This window comes from Oryzias melastigma, linkage group LG18 (genome assembly GCF_002922805.2).
Source record: "Oryzias melastigma strain HK-1 linkage group LG18, ASM292280v2, whole genome shotgun sequence".
NCBI classification, from domain to species: Eukaryota; Metazoa; Chordata; class Actinopteri; order Beloniformes; family Adrianichthyidae; genus Oryzias; species Oryzias melastigma.
In genome coordinates, this window is record NC_050529.1 from 25,438,790 (window position 1) to 25,457,456 (window position 18,667).

General features: G+C 39.6%; 4 protein-coding genes across 7 annotated transcripts; 1 reads left to right on the forward strand and 3 right to left on the reverse strand.

Moving 5' to 3' along the window:
* LOC112155993 (RNA-binding protein 4.1) lies at nucleotides 1–3,268 on the reverse strand. Its single transcript, XM_024288100.2, has 4 exons — nucleotides 2,806–3,268; nucleotides 1,598–2,019; nucleotides 858–1,507; nucleotides 1–532 (listed from the first exon to the last, which is right to left on the reverse strand). The coding sequence occupies exons 2-3, from the start codon at nucleotides 2,004–2,006 to the stop codon at nucleotides 879–881; spliced, it is 1,038 nt and encodes a 345-aa protein (XP_024143868.1). The 5' UTR covers nucleotides 2,007–2,019; nucleotides 2,806–3,268; the 3' UTR covers nucleotides 1–532; nucleotides 858–878.
* Nucleotides 3,269–5,797: 2,529 nt separating this feature from the next.
* tifa (TRAF interacting protein with forkhead associated domain) lies at nucleotides 5,798–6,995 on the forward strand. Its single transcript, XM_024288223.2, has 2 exons — nucleotides 5,798–5,953; nucleotides 6,030–6,995. Exon 2 carries the CDS (start codon nucleotides 6,052–6,054, stop codon nucleotides 6,631–6,633), a length of 582 nt encoding a protein of 193 aa, XP_024143991.1. The 5' UTR covers nucleotides 5,798–5,953; nucleotides 6,030–6,051; the 3' UTR covers nucleotides 6,634–6,995.
* Nucleotides 6,996–7,486: 491 nt separating this feature from the next.
* LOC112155673 (RNA-binding protein 4B) lies at nucleotides 7,487–13,559 on the reverse strand. 4 transcript variants are annotated; one of them, XR_002920828.2, is made up of 5 exons: nucleotides 13,402–13,559; nucleotides 12,618–13,042; nucleotides 11,921–12,543; nucleotides 8,433–8,503; nucleotides 7,487–8,298 (listed from the first exon to the last, which is right to left on the reverse strand). XR_002920828.2 is itself a non-coding variant. In XM_024287469.2 (4 exons), exons 2-3 carry the CDS (start codon nucleotides 13,027–13,029, stop codon nucleotides 11,939–11,941), a joined length of 1,017 nt encoding a protein of 338 aa, XP_024143237.1. In that variant the 5' UTR covers nucleotides 13,030–13,042; nucleotides 13,402–13,559; the 3' UTR covers nucleotides 7,487–8,298; nucleotides 11,921–11,938. The 4 variants fall into 4 exon arrangements, 3 of the variants coding, with proteins under 3 accessions (XP_024143237.1, XP_024143235.1, XP_036072832.1); XM_024287469.2 differs by lacking the exon at nucleotides 8,433–8,503; XM_024287467.2 differs by lacking the exons at nucleotides 7,487–8,298; nucleotides 8,433–8,503 and adding an exon at nucleotides 10,747–11,301.
* Nucleotides 13,560–15,105: 1,546 nt separating this feature from the next.
* LOC112155674 (trihelix transcription factor GT-3a) lies at nucleotides 15,106–18,660 on the reverse strand. The gene is made up of 2 exons (XM_024287470.2): nucleotides 18,140–18,660; nucleotides 15,106–15,732 (listed from the first exon to the last, which is right to left on the reverse strand). Exons 1-2 carry the CDS (start codon nucleotides 18,597–18,599, stop codon nucleotides 15,344–15,346), a joined length of 849 nt encoding a protein of 282 aa, XP_024143238.1. The 5' UTR covers nucleotides 18,600–18,660; the 3' UTR covers nucleotides 15,106–15,343.
* Nucleotides 18,661–18,667: the final 7 nt, after the last annotated feature.

Here is an 18,667-nt window from a genome sequence, read left to right on the forward strand (position 1 = left end):
CCAAAGAGGACAGCTTCTTTAATCAGCGGGGCTTAAAATTCAGAACTTTGCCATTAACAGACAGCGTTTGAAGAAAAGGTTTACAGTGATGTTTTAGCGCATATTTAACAGATCCGCTTCAACAATGAAAACGCTGACCTGACAGATTCCTACTTTATCAATACATTGTGTTTTGGTAGCTATTTTTTCCAGTCTAAAAGTTTTACAGCTACGCCACAGAGGTTTAACTGACAGAAAACTCGATCAATCGTGAGATTGTGACTTCAAAACAACATTAGGTTTAATGAGTTATCGAATAAAAAAAAAAAAATCTATGCCTTATTCAGACGTCAATCAAAATACTTCAGTACAGTTACACTAAAACAGGAAAAAAGAGCTGTAAAAGTATTATCAAAATAAAAAACAAACGTCGACAAATCGTTTCCTCTTGCGAGTGTCGCATAGAAACGTAACGCGCTCCGCCGCAGACAGGAAGAAGATAGATTCACAAACATCATGATGGCGCATGTGGCGACGCAGTGGGACAAAAACCCTGAAAAAGAAGAGATGGAACACATGAACGACCTGCAACCGTGTTACACAGCACGCTCTCCCACTGGACGCACCCAGGGTTAGAATGGAAAAACAACCTTCAACTCCATTCTGGGCTCTTTAGAAGTTTCGTTTTATCAGATTAAAAAGTCACATACGCAGAAAATGAAAATTATCACGACAACGTGCATTACTGTGAGTTTAAAAAAACCAAAGAGAAATATTTTTAAATCTCTTTAAACACTTAACACAGCTCAGGGGAAAACCTCTAAGCTGTCGGTCTTCGGAATGTCGTAGAGAACGTGGAGAGACCGCCCTATTCTCACCTTCAGACGTCGATGTCTCGTCTAATAAGGATAGCGTGCAGGCGGGGGCGGCGGCGGAGGCAGGCGGTCTGTGTAAGGGTCCCGTGCACGTGGAACTCCATAAGCAGAGCGGTCGTAGGAATAGCCGTTACTGGCGGGAGGCATCGGAGCGCCGGGCCCCCTCCTGATGGGGCTGCGGTCTCGAGCGTAGTATGAAGTCGGAGGAGGTGGAGGCGGAGGCAGGGGCCGACGCTCATATGGGTCATGCGACGAGCTCATTACACGGTCGCGGACGACGGCTGGGGGTGGAGGGGGAGGCGGAGGAGGAGGCGGGATGCCAGAACGTTGATCCTCATACATGCCATACGGACGGGCTCTGTATTTTTCGTAATAATCGATCATACTGTATCTATCAGCGTCGTATGGACGTTCAGGATAAACGGCTCGTCTTGGGGGAGGGGGCGGCAAAGGAGGGGCGGGGTAACCTGGCGGCATATAACGACCCCTCATGTAGCTGGGTGGAGGAGGCTCAGGTCTGTCTCCTGGGTATCGAGGAGGCCAGTAGCCACCCCTTTCTGGGACAGGAGGAGGGGGAGGTGGGGCAGGAGGGTATTCTTCATACTCCTCGTATTTGGGTCGACTCTTGGACACCTGAACATGGATGCGTTTCTCTGAAATACAACAAAAGACCATAAGGGGCGAGTTTCTAACTCTGAATAATGAAAACTTTCTCTGTTTAACAAAAATAAAACTGAACTAACCTTGAAAGTCAGAGTTATCCAGTTCCTTGATGGCATCCATGGCCTCGTCATAGTTGGGCATGTGTACAAATGCAAAATTCTTCACAACTGCACATTCTGAGACCGTACCGTACTCTTCAAAGAGAGCCCGCAGCTCCTCGTCGCATCCCTTGTCCACATTGGCAACATGAATCTTGACTGGACCATAGTTCTTCCCGTGGCTGGCCTCCACGTTGATGGCTGTGCCGTGGAGCTTGTGCTGGTGCAGAGTCTTGATGGCTTTGGTGGCCGCTTTGCGGTCATCCATGTGGACGAAGGCAAAGTTTTTGATGATTGCACACTCAGTGACAGCGCCATGCTCTTCAAAAAGAGCCTTGATCTCCTCTTCTGTCGCCTCTCGGGGCAGATTGCCCACAAAGATCTTCACCATTGTGAGAGACCAGCTTAAAGACAGCCAAATAAATGGAAGAAAGTACAGTTATAAATACAAGGAATATAGATCGACAGCATTATTATTCTTACCAACTTGGAAAACCCTTTTCTTAACATTAAAAACAGATTAATTATTTAGTTAAAAGAAACTAGTAAAAGAAACTGATTACAAAGGATTCTGCGACCACTGTGTAAAGCTTTTGTCTTGCCATGGTTTAGATTTATGGGAATTATACAGCATTATATCTTTAAAGAAATGTAATCTTGCAGATAAAATATTTTACGAGTGTGTATATTTCGTTTTAACTCAATTTAAAGGAGGAGAATCCATGTTGAGGAATTTTACCTACATTATTTATTTAAGATTTTATCTGATAAAAGTCAGTAAAAGAAACACAAGGAATTCCCCAATGTGAAATTGGAGGAGGGGGTATTTCAAAGACTGCTGCTCTCTGAAGCACACAATATTCTATATCGCCGCCATGTTTCAGCTAACGCTAGCTTAATTTTTTGCAATTTTTATGGTTTGGGTCTCATGATGATAATGTTAAAATACAAAAAAAGTAATTTCGTTACATTTATTTATCGAAATAAACACAAGCAGAATTAGAAGAATGAGCTTTAAATTATTTTATTTTTGTTTTAGCTTTCATTCATCGAACGACGTCGGTCCGTAATCCTTCAAATCAACAATTGAGATACATTAACTCTAAATTTTACCTCTTACTGCATGTTTAAAAGCTCGAACTCGTGCTTAGTACTAATATTGTAAAGATAAATCCGTAAATAACCCTTACCTTATATCAGCGCTTTTCCTTCTCTAGAATGTTCCTTCAGTCTGATTCTTTGTCCTTCTTCTTCTCTGCTTGGAGTTTAAGCTCAGAGCGCCACTGACAGGTGGAGGTTAGAACTGCATGTTATGGTCGTTTTTTTTTTTTTTCCTTTTTTATCCTCACCTTATTCCTCAGAAACTTCAAAAACTCCGGAATCAAAACGTTTTCAGCTCTTTTATTAGACTTCTGTCTGCATTTTGGCCTAATTCCCTGTAATGGTCAACACTTTTCTATTTCTGTTTTTGCTATACGAAAATTGGGCGATATTATTCAAAATCTTGGTGTCCTTAATGCTTACCTATAACTATTTGTCACGGGCTGGGCAATACTGAGCATTTGGGTATCAATCCTATACCTATCCAAAACCGACCAGTCAATATTGCTGATATTGATACCAATATCAACATTGTAAATGTTGTGGATTTTTGTAAGTTTCCCTTTTTTAGTTGCTAGATAAAAACAGAAAAATATTTTCAATTAAATGAAAAATAGTTTATTCTTGAAATTAAATAAAAAGTGAAGGAGTGAATGAAAAACAGTCTACAAACCAAAAGAAAAGTATGACAAAAATAAATCAAAATGTTTAACGATTAAAAAAACAACTGTCTAAAAATATATATATTTAAACTTCTTGGCCTTTCAAATAGAACAATAGAAACAGGTGAAAAGTAACTTGACAAAAATAATTCACCATTACGGAGTGTGTACAGGGGTGAACAATGCATGCTGGCTTATGCTCTTTGTCTGTTGCTGAGTTCTGACAGGACCGGTGAGAGTGGTGGGGCAGCGACTCAGCTGGGTCCTTTTAGCAGATACAGAAAAGTTTTAAACAAAAGTGGAAATATCAATACCTACGGGCCGGTATCAATCCGATACCAACTTGAGATCGATACTATCGATATTTGGATCGATCCGTCGGTTCCTTCACTTATGCTCATCAGTCCTGCAGTCTGTTAGTGAATTACTGTTTAGCTAAATTCAACTCTCCACATTAGCAACTTTCAAATGTATTTCAGTTATAGTAAAATAGTGTTGATTTCTTCTCAGCAAGCAGCCAGATGTGGAAAATGACTTTTAGTCATTGCTGTGGAGGACTTCCATGAGGATATAAAAGAAAACGATTCAAAGAAAGAAAAAAATAGATTTAAACTTTTCCTAATTATAGTTTAAATCTTGATCTAAAAAACGCTTTTTGTCACTCTTGTGTAAAAGACTTGTGAGTCAGATTTTTGTTTTCCATTTCCCTGGCATGAGCTCAGATGTTTTAGTTTTATCATGAGAGCCTCCTCCGTCTCAGATAAGTTTCAGGAGCTGTAGTGTTTGTTAGAAACTGCAAAAAATTCCCACTGGTGATTTTTTTTTCCTTGTTAAGCGCTTACTTTGGTTTATCAACCAGCAACATGTCTGTCAGTTTTACACAGATGGGAGGTAAAGGTGAGAACGTTTGTAAAAACCTGGGTTAATGTGTAACTGTCTTTTTCGAACAAGGAGAGTTTCCCGCTGTAACAGCAGACGAGGAGGGCTCACCAGTAAACCCCTCCGTGGCCTTGAGACTGCTGTTGCATCAGTCAGGAATTTACAAGCAGTCATGGTGCGTTCAGGGAACCATGTTTAGAGTTATTGTTTTTTTTCCAACTTTTGTTTTTGACTTTTGTTCCAAAAATTAAATAAAACTAGTTTTTTTAAAAAAAAAAAAAAAAAAAAAAAGACTACAGAGAACATATTGTTGAAGACCCACTCTGATCCTGATTTACAACAATTTGAATATTTCTATTTTAATTTACTAATTATGTCCTCCATTATTAGAAAAATGCCAAAACTCTTTAACAAGTCATGTATTGTCAGTGACGCTTTAACACAAAATCTTTAACATGCTGTAACTTTTCAGCTGGTAACACAATAATAATTCTGGTTGTAAAGTTACAGTAAATTAAACAACATAAACACTGGTGAAGGGTTAAAAGAACAAGAACAGAATGACCTTCTTCATCACAAGGCTTAGTCGCTGCTGTGGATGATTCACTTTGACTTCAAGGGAAAACAAAAAAATTATTGTTGGTTATTTTCAGCTGTTTGGCCGAAACTCTAGCCCTGATCTGGACTATGTTATTCAATTTTACAAAAGATTGGGATTTCCATTAAATCAGGAGTGTCAAACTCAATCTCAAAAAGGGCCAAAATCCAAAACACACTTTAGATCGCGGGTCGAACAGGAAAAACATTTATTGAACACTCTAAAACTACATTTTTTTAACTTTAAAACTGTAACTTTTTAACATAATTATAAACTAGATATATAGCATTACCTGTGATAATGATAGTGTGAATGTTGGAAGCTGAATTTGGATGCAGAAGGTGCTGAAATTAATAGCTAAAAACACTGAAGCTGAAAGCCAGCTAAAATATTACCCAAATGCCAAATTAGCCTGAAAATGAAAATCAGGTTAGCCAAAAAATAGATAAACTCCAAAATAGCCTAAAAATTCTTGGCAAATGCCAAGAAAAGCTAGCAGAAAGACTTTTTTTTAAAAAAACCTTTTAACATAATTATGAATAATAAAAAGGCCGGAATATTATTCCAGAATAAATCAACTTAAACCTTAAATAACTTTCAATATTTTACCCACCATTAAAACATATTTTGTCATAATTATTCAAGTAAGAAATTAGACCAAGATAACAATAACATAAAATGATCTGGAGGGCCGGATACGGCCCCTGGGCCTTGACTTTGACATGTGGAGTAGAAAAATAGTTATTTTTCACAATGAATAACAAAACAAACAGTCTAATTTCAGAACAACCACAATCACAGCATAATATCAACAACAATAAAACCTCCTCTTCTTTATAAATGTACCCATGATTTCTCATTTCAGAAACCAGTCGAAACAAAAAGTGTTTTCATTTTTCCAGAGTTGCACTTGAAAGCAACAGGAGGAGCAGGAAAGAGTGACATCAGCGCTCTGAAGTGAGGAGGGTGGTTTTCATGTTAGACTTTCTGTTTGCAGCAGAACCGTTACAGCTCTGAGCTGCCTCAGTTTGAGAACCTTCACTGTAATTCAGGACAGACCACCAGCTCCATCTTCACCTGGAAACAACAAACACTCAGGTAGAAAACTAACCTCTGCTGTCTAAGCTAACCTTTGACTTTAAAAAGCACTTCTGATAATATGTTTTTCTTTCAGACTTCAGCCAGTTTCTCCCACCATGAGTGTGTCTCAGACATTGGAGACGGAGGAGGATTTTCTGACTTGCCTCCGCATCAAGTTCTACCATCCGCAGCAGAACTGTAAAGGTCTCTATGATCTCCTTCCTCTGGGAAGCAGGAGAACGCACTCTGCTGACGACCTTCTCCGGCTGGGTCGGGATGCCCAGACCTGTTCTTATGGTCTGGTGGACCCTCGAGTTTCCCGCAAGCAGCTGGCTATCTACGCCTACCGCTCCCCCAACAGTCCTGAAATGCTTTTCACCATCCAGAACCAGAGCCAGAGGGGAAAACTGTCAGTGAACGGCTCAGCTCTGGGATACCTGGAGAGGACAGACCTTTCGGACAAAGCCCTTATCAGGTTCCTGGAGTACGAGATGCTGATAATCCGGGAATCAGGAGAGGCCAAGAGCAGCTTTGAGGTGGAGTTTGAGGTGATGCCGGTTCCCCCCTCCAGAGAGACGTGCACGTTTGAGACTGGAGTCAGACCTATCATGGACACAGGCTTGATGAACAACTCCCCAGCTATGCTCAGAGACATCGGCCCGCAGGAGTCGGATGAGACTCTGTCTTGCTCATATTAAATCGCAACACCTTCAGAATTCACCTGACCACAGTGTTCACCTGCTAGATCAAAACTTCAGTCAATCTGACAAAAAACATAAAAAAAGTGACAATATGTAGATATTCTGTTTTTACTATGAATTCTGTCATTTATATTTTTATTCTTATATAAGTTCAGTCTACACTTATTAAAATGTTGTCTTTTAACACCTGAATCGTAACTGCATTAACTGGTTTTGCAAACGAAACTAGCAGATCATTATCACTCCATGTTCAAGAGATGTTGCTCCACAAGATACAACGTAAGAAATGCTGAAAGTAATGTGTTTTATGTGTTTTTTTTAACCAAATCAATGATTAAAATGTGTCATTACTGCTGAAATAATAATGTCAAATTATTTATTACATCAAACTACTCCAAGATTATCCTAACAAAACAGAAATGTGTGTTTGCTTCACATGCCAGCACACACATTTATGGGTTTACGGGAAGGAAAGACGAGATTCTGGATGACACCACCTTCAAACCCATGTCAGTGTTGACACAGCCTTTGAGGAGATAAAAATCTAGAATGTGGGCAAGTCCGACGGTTGTTTTTATCTGACAGCTCCAACAAAGACAGCCAGTGAACCTCTCATGAACTGAAGGTTCTTCAACCAAAAAGCAGAAGTGAGAAACGAACACATTTTTGTCTCTGCTGCACGACGGAAACTCAGCCTGCTGACTCTAGTTTTAACAAAATCAAGTCAATGATTTTCAAAGATAATGGCCTGAAGACGCATTATGAAACAATGTCGTCTTATCTTTAATGATCTTTGAACAGAAAATCAGTTATCCAGATGATCAGTCAACACAATTATGGAGCTCTTCCCTTTAGGGATCTAAAATGACCTTTGACCTCTTTATTACAAGTATGCTATTATTTCAGTATCATCAAAACAAAATCATTACACACAAATACAGTCAAAACAAAGGAGTTTCAATAAAACTTTATTCAGAGATGGAGAGAAACAGTAACAGGATAAAAAATGTTCATTTACAAATTTGAAAGATAAGACGAAGATGCTTTATAAAATATTTCTACAGGCATCAGCGAACTGCATTGATGTTTTTCATCTTCAATGCCAGTGCTAACAAATGAAACTGAAACTCCTGTATTTTGTTTGCATAATGGTCATTGGTTTAGACTGGTTTGTTTACATTTCACTGTCAGGTGTTTCTAAGCAGAGATGGAGTAGTAGAGGCTGCAGTTTACACTTCTGCTTGGTTTCATACATCGTTCCGTTTCATCTTTTATCCTTTTCTTTAATTGCCTTCTAAGACTTTCAGCCAAAACTGTGCGACTGCATCAACACCACTAACTGAAACGAGAACATTTGAATTTGTAGAGAAAAGGTGTGGACTTCTCATTCAAGCTGAATATTTTCTCAGCTGTTTCTTCCATCAGATTTCAACAGTGGAACAAGTTTATCTTCTAAGGTTCTTCTTGACATCTTTGTACAAAAAAACAAGAAAAAAAGCTTTTTGATTGAAGCCATGTCCCTGCAGTTATGATTCTTCTTCTTTTCACCCAGCTCAGATCAAAGTGCAGCATTCCAGCCTCGGTGTCCGTCTCTCGGTGGTCCAGGATGCTGGGAACTTCCAGACTGTCAACAAAATCCTGCCTCCTTTGAGGAGGTGCTACCTGCAGCCCAAGACAGAGTCAAGTCAATTCAGCCTTCTAAACCATCACTAATGCCAAAAAGGGGTTTAGAATTAAGAATAAATTATACAAAAAAGAAATGAGACATTCTGAATCCAAAGCAACACTGGGTTTACCTTGCTTGTATGGCCGTCTTCAGAGGATTACTGAACCTGAGCTGACATCTCATGTTTAAAGAGCACAAATACTAAGAAAACAAAGAAGAGCAATAAACTTAAGCGCAATGGGTCTATAAACTCGAAATGGTGAGATGGGACAAAATCAATTCATGTAAAAACGAAAAATTAAGATTTCAGGGAACTATCAAATCATTCTGTTTTTAAATGTGACATTTATTAGAAAGCAGAAGCAGGATGATGCAAAGACAGACGTTTATGAAATCTGTTTCTCCAGTTTCCAAATGTAGGTTAAGAACCACCTCAGAAGATTGACATGACTGCAGGAACTATGGAGAACATTTACCTTTCAGTTGAACGACCAACATCGTGGTCTATTTAGGCGACGGCTTTGGATTATTTGGTTTAAATGTACTTGGTCGCATTAATTGAATATCCGGTTTTAAGGATTTTTATCTTTTTTAACAGAGCATAACACTTAAAAAAAGGACGGATTTCAGAATCCAAACCTATGAAACAAGTTTGGTAAATAATTGTTTTAAATAGTTTTTCTGTGCTTGCAGCACACTAAAGGCGTTTGCAGACTGGAGTCACATCCATCACGGTTTCTTGACAGTAGTTTGTGTGAGGCGGTGTTCATCCTGAATTTGTTTTACAATTAAGATGAGATAAAACAGTCATACTCTAGAATCACAATGACTTAAATCAGGGGGGACAAAATCCAAAACACACCTTAGGTCACGGGTCGAACAGGATAAACATTCAGTGAACACTCTAATAGTAAAACTTTAACTTTTTAACATAATTCTGAATAATAAAAAGGCAGGAATATTATTCCAGAATAAATCAACTTAAACCTTAAATAACTTTCAATATTTTACTCTCCATAAAAATATATTTTTTCGAAATAATATAAGCTAGAAATGAGCACAAGAAAACATCGGACATTAATAACAATAAAATAAAATGATCTGGAGGGCCGGATAGAATTACCTGGAGGGCCGGATCCGGCCCCCGGGCCTTGACTTTGTTCATAAGATAATGATTTTCATTTTAAATGTTCACTCTAAAAAAAATTGCTTTAACTATGAATTGACATATAAATCAAACATTCATTTGACACTCAAATAATAATTTTTAACCAGGGGTGTCAAAATCAATCCAAGGGGCGCCGAAATACAAAACCCACTTTAGGTCGAGGGCCGAACATGATTAAACACATAAACAAATACATTTTTAAAACTTTTAACCTTTAAAAACATAACTTTATTAACATAAATGAGTAAAAACAGACAGAAATATTACTTCAAAATAAATCAACTTAAACCTTAAATAACTTCCAATATTTCTCCATAAAAATATATTTTGTCCAAATTATACAAGTTAGAAATAAACTTAATGATAAAAGAAAAAAAATCAAATTTATTTACTTCTATTTCATTTTATATAAAAAATTAAGCTTTTAAATATCCCAAAAGATTTTTCTCTCCATAAAATATATCCTGGCAAAATTATGTATCATTTAAGAAAAAGCCTATTCTGGCAACACTGGTGATCAGCAAGGTCACTAGTGCACTGTATGATGGGATTTGTAGTTAATTTTGTAGTGATGATCACAGACACATTGGGCCTGTAGTCAGATTTGGCAGCGATTTGGGAGGATATCGTTCCCTTTGCCTGTCTGGGTGGATTGGGGTTTAGGTTCTGTCGATGTGTGTGTGTTGTCTGCCTGTTTTACACCATTTTGTCCTCAGTTACTTTATCCTGCTTTGTTAGAACTCATTCTAACTAATCTCTCAGCCTCTATAATCGAAATGTTGTTTCAATACATTAGCAAAATAACATCGGGCCATTAATAATAATAATAAAATGATCGGGGGTGCCGGATCTGGCCCACGGACCTCGACTTTGACACGTGCTCTTACTTCAAACAGGGAGTGTAGTAAACGTTTTTAACCAAGGATTGTTTTCAAGCCTAAACGTAACATTTATTTAACGCATCTCACAGAGCAAAATCCATTAGGATTAGATCAGACCTGGAAACAAACCTACAAAAACCAGCTTCTCGAGTAATCTTATCCGAGAAGATGTAAAGCACAACTGTGATCAGATTAAGATGATTAAAGGTACGAAAAATAAACATTTTCTTTGATTTTTAAAAACTTCATTGTTGATGAAAAAATGATTTTTTGGGATGTGTCAGAAAAAGGATTTCAACATCAACATGTATAAACGGCCAGAATCGTTGATTAAACAGTGGTCATTCACCCAGTGAGCACAGAAGAGTCAAAGGCAACGAGGAATAACTTCACAGTTTAAACTGTTACAAAAAGATTTTCATTTATTTAAAAAGCCTTCAAATGAAAAGAAGTTAGAAAGTGAAGACACACAGGACCCAGATGATAGCTTCTACTTCCGCAAAACATGAAACTTTAGAAAAGAACAAACCCACACTCAAACTTGAAGTGATGCTAACTTGAGTCGCAAACCTTAACTGATGCTCAAACCTGAAAATTTAAACTTAGCTTGAAAGTAATTTCATTACAAAGGTTTTTTTCTGGAAGTTTGAATACATTCTCTTTTTGTGGAGATCAATTAGTTAAAGTAAGAGGTTAATGCCTCATACGGGAGGAGAAAAAAAAAAACAGCACTCGCTCTGCAAAACACCCACGATATAAACAGTAGAACCAGCAAAGGAACAAAAATAGTCAGGAACAGAAAAAAAATAAAAACGATCACATGTAATTGTGTGTTTTAGAAAACGTGGCTGCCTGCAATCTCTCCCAGTAAGTTTCAGGTGAACGCAACGCAATCCGGGGTGTGTTTTGCCACGTGCATCAGCAGACGGCGATGTGGTCATATTCTAAACCTGGGAAGAGAGACATCACACATGTCAAGGAGGAGGTTTCTGCACAGGGTTTGTGGAAGTTTGTTTGCTAGAGCAGCAACATTTGAGGACACTAGTTTTCACTTTTACTCGTTTTCATTTTGGTTTAGAAGAAGCTTCAATGCTATTAAGAGCTTTGGGTGATAGTAGAGAGAGACTGTAGCAGCAAGCAGATTTGACTTTTTTCTTTACATTGCCACTTAAAGAGTAACCAAACCCTAAATCAACTTTTTTTGTCTGTTGACCTCTATAAATGTTGCTTTAAAAGTGCTGTTTTTGGCAATTGCTAAATTATTGATAAATTAAAATAAAATTGTTTAATTCTTTAAAATATAATCAAAAACCATTGGTGTACTGCCCCCAACAGGATGAATTGAGGTATTACAGTTGAATTTTGTGATTGGTCAAACCATGTAAGTTTCAGAAGTTTTATGTCATGATCTGCAGCTCCAGTAATGTTTACAGTACTATTCCTAAGCTCCACCCCTCGGAATGGATTTTTACATTTTGGCTGTGGGTGGAGTCAGCCTCCAACTTCCCTGTTTGGTTACCCTTTAAATATACATTTTATGAATGAGATTTGTGCTTTTCTCGTTCTCACCTGACGTCAGTGTGTTGTTTAATAGCTTGCGTACCGGGATGGCAGTGGAGGGGGAGGTGGTACACTGTTAGCATAGGGATCTCTGGGACGAGGAGTCGCATAAAGCGGCACTCTGGGGACGGGGGAGAGCCGAGAGCGCTCGTAGGAGTACCCGTTACCAGGAGAAGGAGCAGGTGGAGGGAGGACTCTTCTAATGGGACTCCGGTCTCTGGCTGCGTAGGGCGAAGGAGGTGGAAGCGGCCGGCGCTCATACGGACTTATTCCAAGGCGTTGTCTAACAAGCGCAGAGGGAGGCGGTGGAGGAGGAATGGCGCGTCTGTCGCCGTTGCCTAATGTGCTCTGAGGGCGGGCTCTGTACTTCTCGTAATAATCCACCACTCCAAAGGAACTTCGCTCGCCATAGCCATGGTCAGGATAGAGCGCTCGTCTCATTGGAGGAGGAGGAGGTGGTGGGGGGGGAGGAGGAGGATGGTAGCCCATGCGACCTCTGTAGGGGGGCTCGGGCCTCTCAGGTGGAAAAGGAGGAGGATAATAGGCTGCTCTGGGAGGGGGAGGCCCATATTCCTCCTCTTCCAGAGCCTCTTTCGGTCTGCTCTTTGATACCCGGACCTGAATGCGTTTTCCTGAGAGAGATGCAAACAACCCATTTAAATTAACAGGAAGCTCCGCTGTGGACGAGCGTGACAGCCGGACTCACCTTTAAAATCCGTGTCATCCAGGCCCTGGAGAGCGTCCATGCCCTCATCGTAGTTGGCCATGTGAACAAACGCAAAGTTCTTAATGATGGCGCACTCCGTGACTGTGCCGTACTCCTCAAACAGCTCGCGCAGCTCACTGTCAAAGCCCCTCTCAACGTTGGCCACGTGGAGCTTCAAAGCCCCCTGGGAGTTCTTCCCTCTGCTGAGCTCCACGTTAATTGCCCTGCCGCCCACCCTGTGGAGGTGGAGCTCGCGGATCGCTTTGGTGGCACACTTACGGTCATCCATGTGGACGAAAGCATAGTTCTTGTACTTGGCACACTCCGTGACCGTGCCGTACTGGCTGAAGAGAGCATCGATCTCCTCCTTCTCGGTCTCAGGAGACAGATTGCCAATGAAAATCTTCACCATTCCTGCTACTTATCTGCAAAGGTGAGAGCAAAACAGAAAGTAATCGCTACGTAACTCGTTGACGTCAAGGAGGACAGCACGGTTTGGAACGATGTTTCTAGGTACGATCGACTGTTTAAGAAAAAGAAAACAACTAATATTTACTTTAAAACATTCACGTGTCTTCATTGTGAAACTTATAGGACCGTTTCATGTTTTTCGCCTAGAGAAGCACTGAGTGCTAGCCGACATGCTAATATTAGCGAGCTAAAGTTAGCTAGAAAAAGGTTAGCAATTCTGAGACGATATAAACGGTGGACAGAAATATAACTAAGTGTAGACAAGTATTAATAAACTTGTGAAATCACGAAGAACAACTTCAAATATACTCACTGTTTTTGAGAGCGGCGCTAATGGAGGTAAATAGGTACTCGGATAGGCTGACCGAGGCGGCGGCTTCTTCTGGTTTCATAGGCGGGTAGCATCCAGCGGAGTCCGTCCGCTTACGCCAACTAGTGTTGGGAGTGGGAATAGCGCGATGACTACTAGTTTTGAAATAAAAAAATGTCATCCTACAAAAAACGAAATTCCTTCATTTAGCTGTATTAATATCCAATTTGGCCGTATTAATAAAACAAGAATGTTGCACAAAAGAGTCTATATATGTGTCACAAAAGAAGACACAAGTTGTTTATGTTAATTGTGTTCAAGCTAAAAAATTAAGACATATTTTCCCAAAAAAGTGTTCTTCTAATTTTTATTATATTATATTATGATTTTTAGCAATTATTGTAGTATCATGATATCGTGAACCATGTATTGTGTATCGTATCGCATCGTATTGTGTATCGCATTGTATCGTGAGGTACCCAGTGGTTCCGCCCTACTTGTACATGTAGAATCTTTTTCCAACAGCATTCTTTATCTTCTCATGGTTCACAATTTGAGTAAATATACCTAGAAATTCTAATCTTTTAATCTTAATTTTCTTTATACATGTCCTCCATTATCAGAAAACAAGAACACTCCACTCAACTGGCCACATTTTTCTTTTGTCAATTGTTTAGCAGTCACTTCATGGTACTCACATTTCCTAATGACCTCAGATGTTTCAAATCCACCAGTATATACTGGATGTTACATTTTATTTCCTTGTATGCTGTATGCTAAGCATTTATTTTAATTGTAGGCAATTGTGTTTGTTCAAAGCAGGGGTCCCCACATATTTTCTTGTGAGGGGCAAATAACAGTTTTCTTCTCTGATGTGGGGCCGGGGTTGCTTTGTAGGCTAACAGAAAAAGCCATTACCTGTGACAATGCTGGTGTGAATGTTGTAAGCTAAATGTGGCCACTAAAAATGCTAGTGCTGATAGCTGAAAATGCTGAAGCTAATAGCTGAAAACAATGAAGTTCATAGCTAGCTAAAATATGAGCAAAATGCCAAATTAGCCCAAAAAACAGGAAAAAAATCTAAATTAACCAAAACAGCTAGCATGTAGCTGAAATATTAGCTAAATGCCAAATTAGCCTCCCAATAAAAGAACTGGTAAAATGCCTAATTTAGCCAAAACAGCTAGCATAAGGCTAAAATATTAGCTAAACTCCAAATTAGCATAACAACTGAAACAAAAAGCCTGCTTGCATGTGGCTAAAATATTAGCAATGGACGTCCAAAAAATGTACGGAAGAAAAAAAATAACGAAAAAGTGAATCACTATTAAATAAATATTCAACCCTGTCCCGTCATGATTCAGACTGCAGAAGGGTGGAATAAAGTCCCGTTCTACGTGGGTCTCCGCTCTGATAGTGTGTGGGAGGCCGATCCAAATGTGGAGGCGGGCCTTATTCGGCCCATGTGCCGTAGTTTGGGGACCCCTGGTCTAAAGACCCACTCTGGTGAAATGATTGTTTTTAACATGTTCTTGAAGCCTTTTTCTAATGATGGAGGACATAATATAAAACATAAAACTATGTTTCTGAGTATTTCTTTATTCAAATGGTTGTGAATCAGGAAAAGAGGAAAAAATGTTGTTTGAAAAAGATCATATTTGTGACGTAGAAAATAATTTCAGATGTTTGTTCATGTTTGTTTTGGAATGCACTGAGAAAAAATAGTTTATTTAGCATCATCAATCAAAACATCATTCAGCTGTTTTGATGCACATAAACGGGAGATCAGATTCCTATGTGATAATCTTTTGAGTTATTTAAAGGATCTTTAGAAACAAGTGTACATTTGGCAATTTAAAAAAGATCAAGTATTGGTTTTAAAACTGATGTGACTCAGATGTTAGTTTGATGCTACAGTCTGACATAAAGTCATTGGGGGGGGGGGTTACATGGGGGATGTTTGCTGAGCCCGAGACATTCTTTGGCTGGGAGGGGGCACCATGGAGTCCAACAGTCTGTTCATCATTCTTTCAAACATGTGATTGGTCTGCCTTTGCATTTCCAGGCGCCGTTCCTCTGCCTCCATGCTTGCCTTCATCCAGTCTTTCAGCATCTGTATTTCCTGCTCGTGGCGCAGCTCCTCCATGCGCATGAACTCCTCGTGCTGCTGCTGCTGTCTCTCTATGAACACGCCCATCACATCGCTCGCGTCCAGCCTCGTCTTTCGCTTCTTCTTCCTGCTCAGAGTTGGGGGCTTTACGTCCATGCAGTCATCAAACGTGTCCTGACTGGGCTGGTCCACGGGGAGCGATGCATCAGAGACGGAGGATGTAGCTGTTCAAACGAGAGAGCAGAGCTCATTCACGCACCAGCATTAACCTGAATAACACAGTACCTACACTGCAGGGTAGGGCTGCCACGATTAGTCGACTAATCAACTATTAAAATAGTCGCTGACTAACTTAATAGTCGATTAGTCGTTACTTTATATTATATGGAGTCAGAGTGTAGGAAAGTTGAAAGTTCTAATGGCATTCTGTTAGTTTTTTTGACTATTTTGACATTTTTAGGCTAATTTGGAGTTCAGCTCATATTTCAGCTACATACTAGCTATTTTGGCTAATTTGGGCATTTTTCAGTTTTTTAGGGCTAATTTAGCATTTAGCTAATATTTTAGCTGGGTATCAGCTTCAGCGTTTTCAGCTTCAGCATTTTCAGCTATCAATTTCAGCATCTTCATCTATCAGCTCTAGCATCTTCAGCAGCCAAATTCAGCTTACAGCATTCACACTAACATTATCACAGGTAATTATATCTAGTTTTTAGTTATTTTAAAGCTAATGATGCTAAGATGTGTGCTTTACATCCAGTTTGAGCATTACCCGATTAGTCGACTAATCAGAAAAAATAATCAGTATTTAGCCGACTTTTAAAAAAATAGTTTGTGGCAGCACTACAACAGGGACACTGGTAGTTCAAACATATGATAGTATAAGGAATCTCAGCGCAACTCCCAAAAAGTATCAATGAATGACAACATAAACAGAAGCAAACTCGAGTACAGAACCGCGTTGGTGATTACTGAACACACTGACTGTATCTGAGAACTGGACAGCATGAGTGTGACGTCCCCTACAGAAAATGGTTCACTTCCAGCTCCAACAAAATGATGTCAATTCCATTTTTCAGAAGCAGTCTTCAGGTCTGGTCTGACACATGTTCTTCCTGTTGTCCACAGGTCACACTACCATAAATCCAGACTAGCAAAAATAAACCCAAATATCATAGACAGGTATGATTGATAGTCACAAACTCCCTGTAACCTCACCCACATGTTTTGGTCATGATCAAATCTTAAAGAGTAACTAAACCGGGAAGTTGGAGGCTGACCCCCCACAGATGAAATGTGAAAATCCAGTCAGATGGTGGGACTGGCGGACAGGACTGTTATCATTACTAAAGCTGCAGATCATGACGTGAGACTTCTGAAACTTGCATGGTTTGACCAATCACAAAATTCAACTGTAATAACTCGATTCAGCCTGTAGGGGGCAGCTCACAGGCTGTTTTTGACCATTATTTTTAGAATAAAGCAAGTTTATTTTAGTTTGTCAAAAATTTAGCAATTGCCAACAGACAGCACTTTTAAAGACCCATTTATAGAGATCAACAGACAGAAAGAGTTGATTTAGGGCAGAGGTGTTGAACTCAATCGCACAAAATCCAAAACGCCTTAGATCGCGGGCTGAACAGGATAAACATTTATTGAACACTCTAAAACTACATTTTTAAAACTTTAAAAACTGTAACTTTTAACATAACTATGAACTAGATATATAGCATTACCTGTGATAATTATACTGTGAATGCTGTAAGCTGAATGTGGCCGCTGAAGATGCTGAAACTGATAGCTAGAAAATTTTTGAAATTGATAGCTGAAATTGCTGAAACAGATAGCCAGCTAAAAATTATTTAAATGCCAAATTAGCCAAAAAAAAAAAAAAAACTGAAAAAAAGCCTAAGTTAGCCAAAACCACTAGCATGCAGCTGAAATATTAGCTAAACTCAAAAATAGCCTTTAAAACCTTAATAAATACCAAAACAGTTCAAAATCTAGCATAATGCCATTATAACGTTCAACTTTACTACTCCATATAAAGCAGTGACTAATTGACTATTAAATTAGTCGTAGACTATTTTAGTAGTTGATTGATTGATTTTTCGAATAATCAATTAATCATGGCAGCGCTACTGCTGATCCAGCCCCCCAGAATCTGTGCCCCCAAAAATATGCTGTAAAAGCAACTATTTATTAATTGTTCATTGTGACATGCTTCCATACTAAAGTCACTTTCATTAATAGTGTTTCTTATCCTAAATTAGCCGAACAAAGATTTTGTTTTTATATATATATATATATAAAAAGGTGTTGTCGTTTTATGTAGAACATGTGGGGGGGAAAAATGACAAATATGAGAATAAACTCCCCAAAGCCCCAGAATAAAGTATATCGTATTCATCCACTTTTTAAAAACACCTTTTGGGACAAAATATGAGTGTTACCAAAAAAATCTACTATACCAGAAAGTGGGGAAACAAATTCTGGCAGAGGAAATGTAGCTTGGCACAACACCTGATATAATAACCCGACGGGCCAGATCCGGCCCCCGGGCCTTGGCTTTAATACACGTGCAGTTACAAACAGTGGAGGCGTGTATCTGTCGAGGGACCGTTCACTCACCGCTCAGCGTGCTGGCAGTGACAGCGGCCAGAACCGGGTGTGTTCTGGACTCCTGCGGCTCGAACATGACCGCCTCACTGCAGGGTTTCTGACCCAGAATCTTATCGACCGCGTCGAACCAGAAGATTTTATCTTTCTCGTCCAGCGAGCTCCCCGACCTCCTCAGGGCATCTCGGATTTTCAGATACTGACAGCGCATCTTCTTTATTTTGTCGCGACACTGTTCGGTGGTTCTGTTGAATCCGCGAGAATTCAGCACGTCGCGGATTTTGGAGTAAATCTTGGAGTTTTTGTGAGTTTTGTCGAGCTCGTCTTGAATGGTGTCGTCGGCCCAAATTTCCAACAGAAACTCCACTTCGACTCTGGACCAGAGAGCCCCCTTTGTTGTCATTTTCCCAATTTTCTTGTCAAAGGGTCTCATCGCTTGTTTTGGCTTCACAGAAGACAGGTCGCAGGTCATAGGTTGCTGTGTGTTGTCGCACTGCTGACGTCATAACGCAGACTGCCACGTTTTTGGCGCTCACAGCA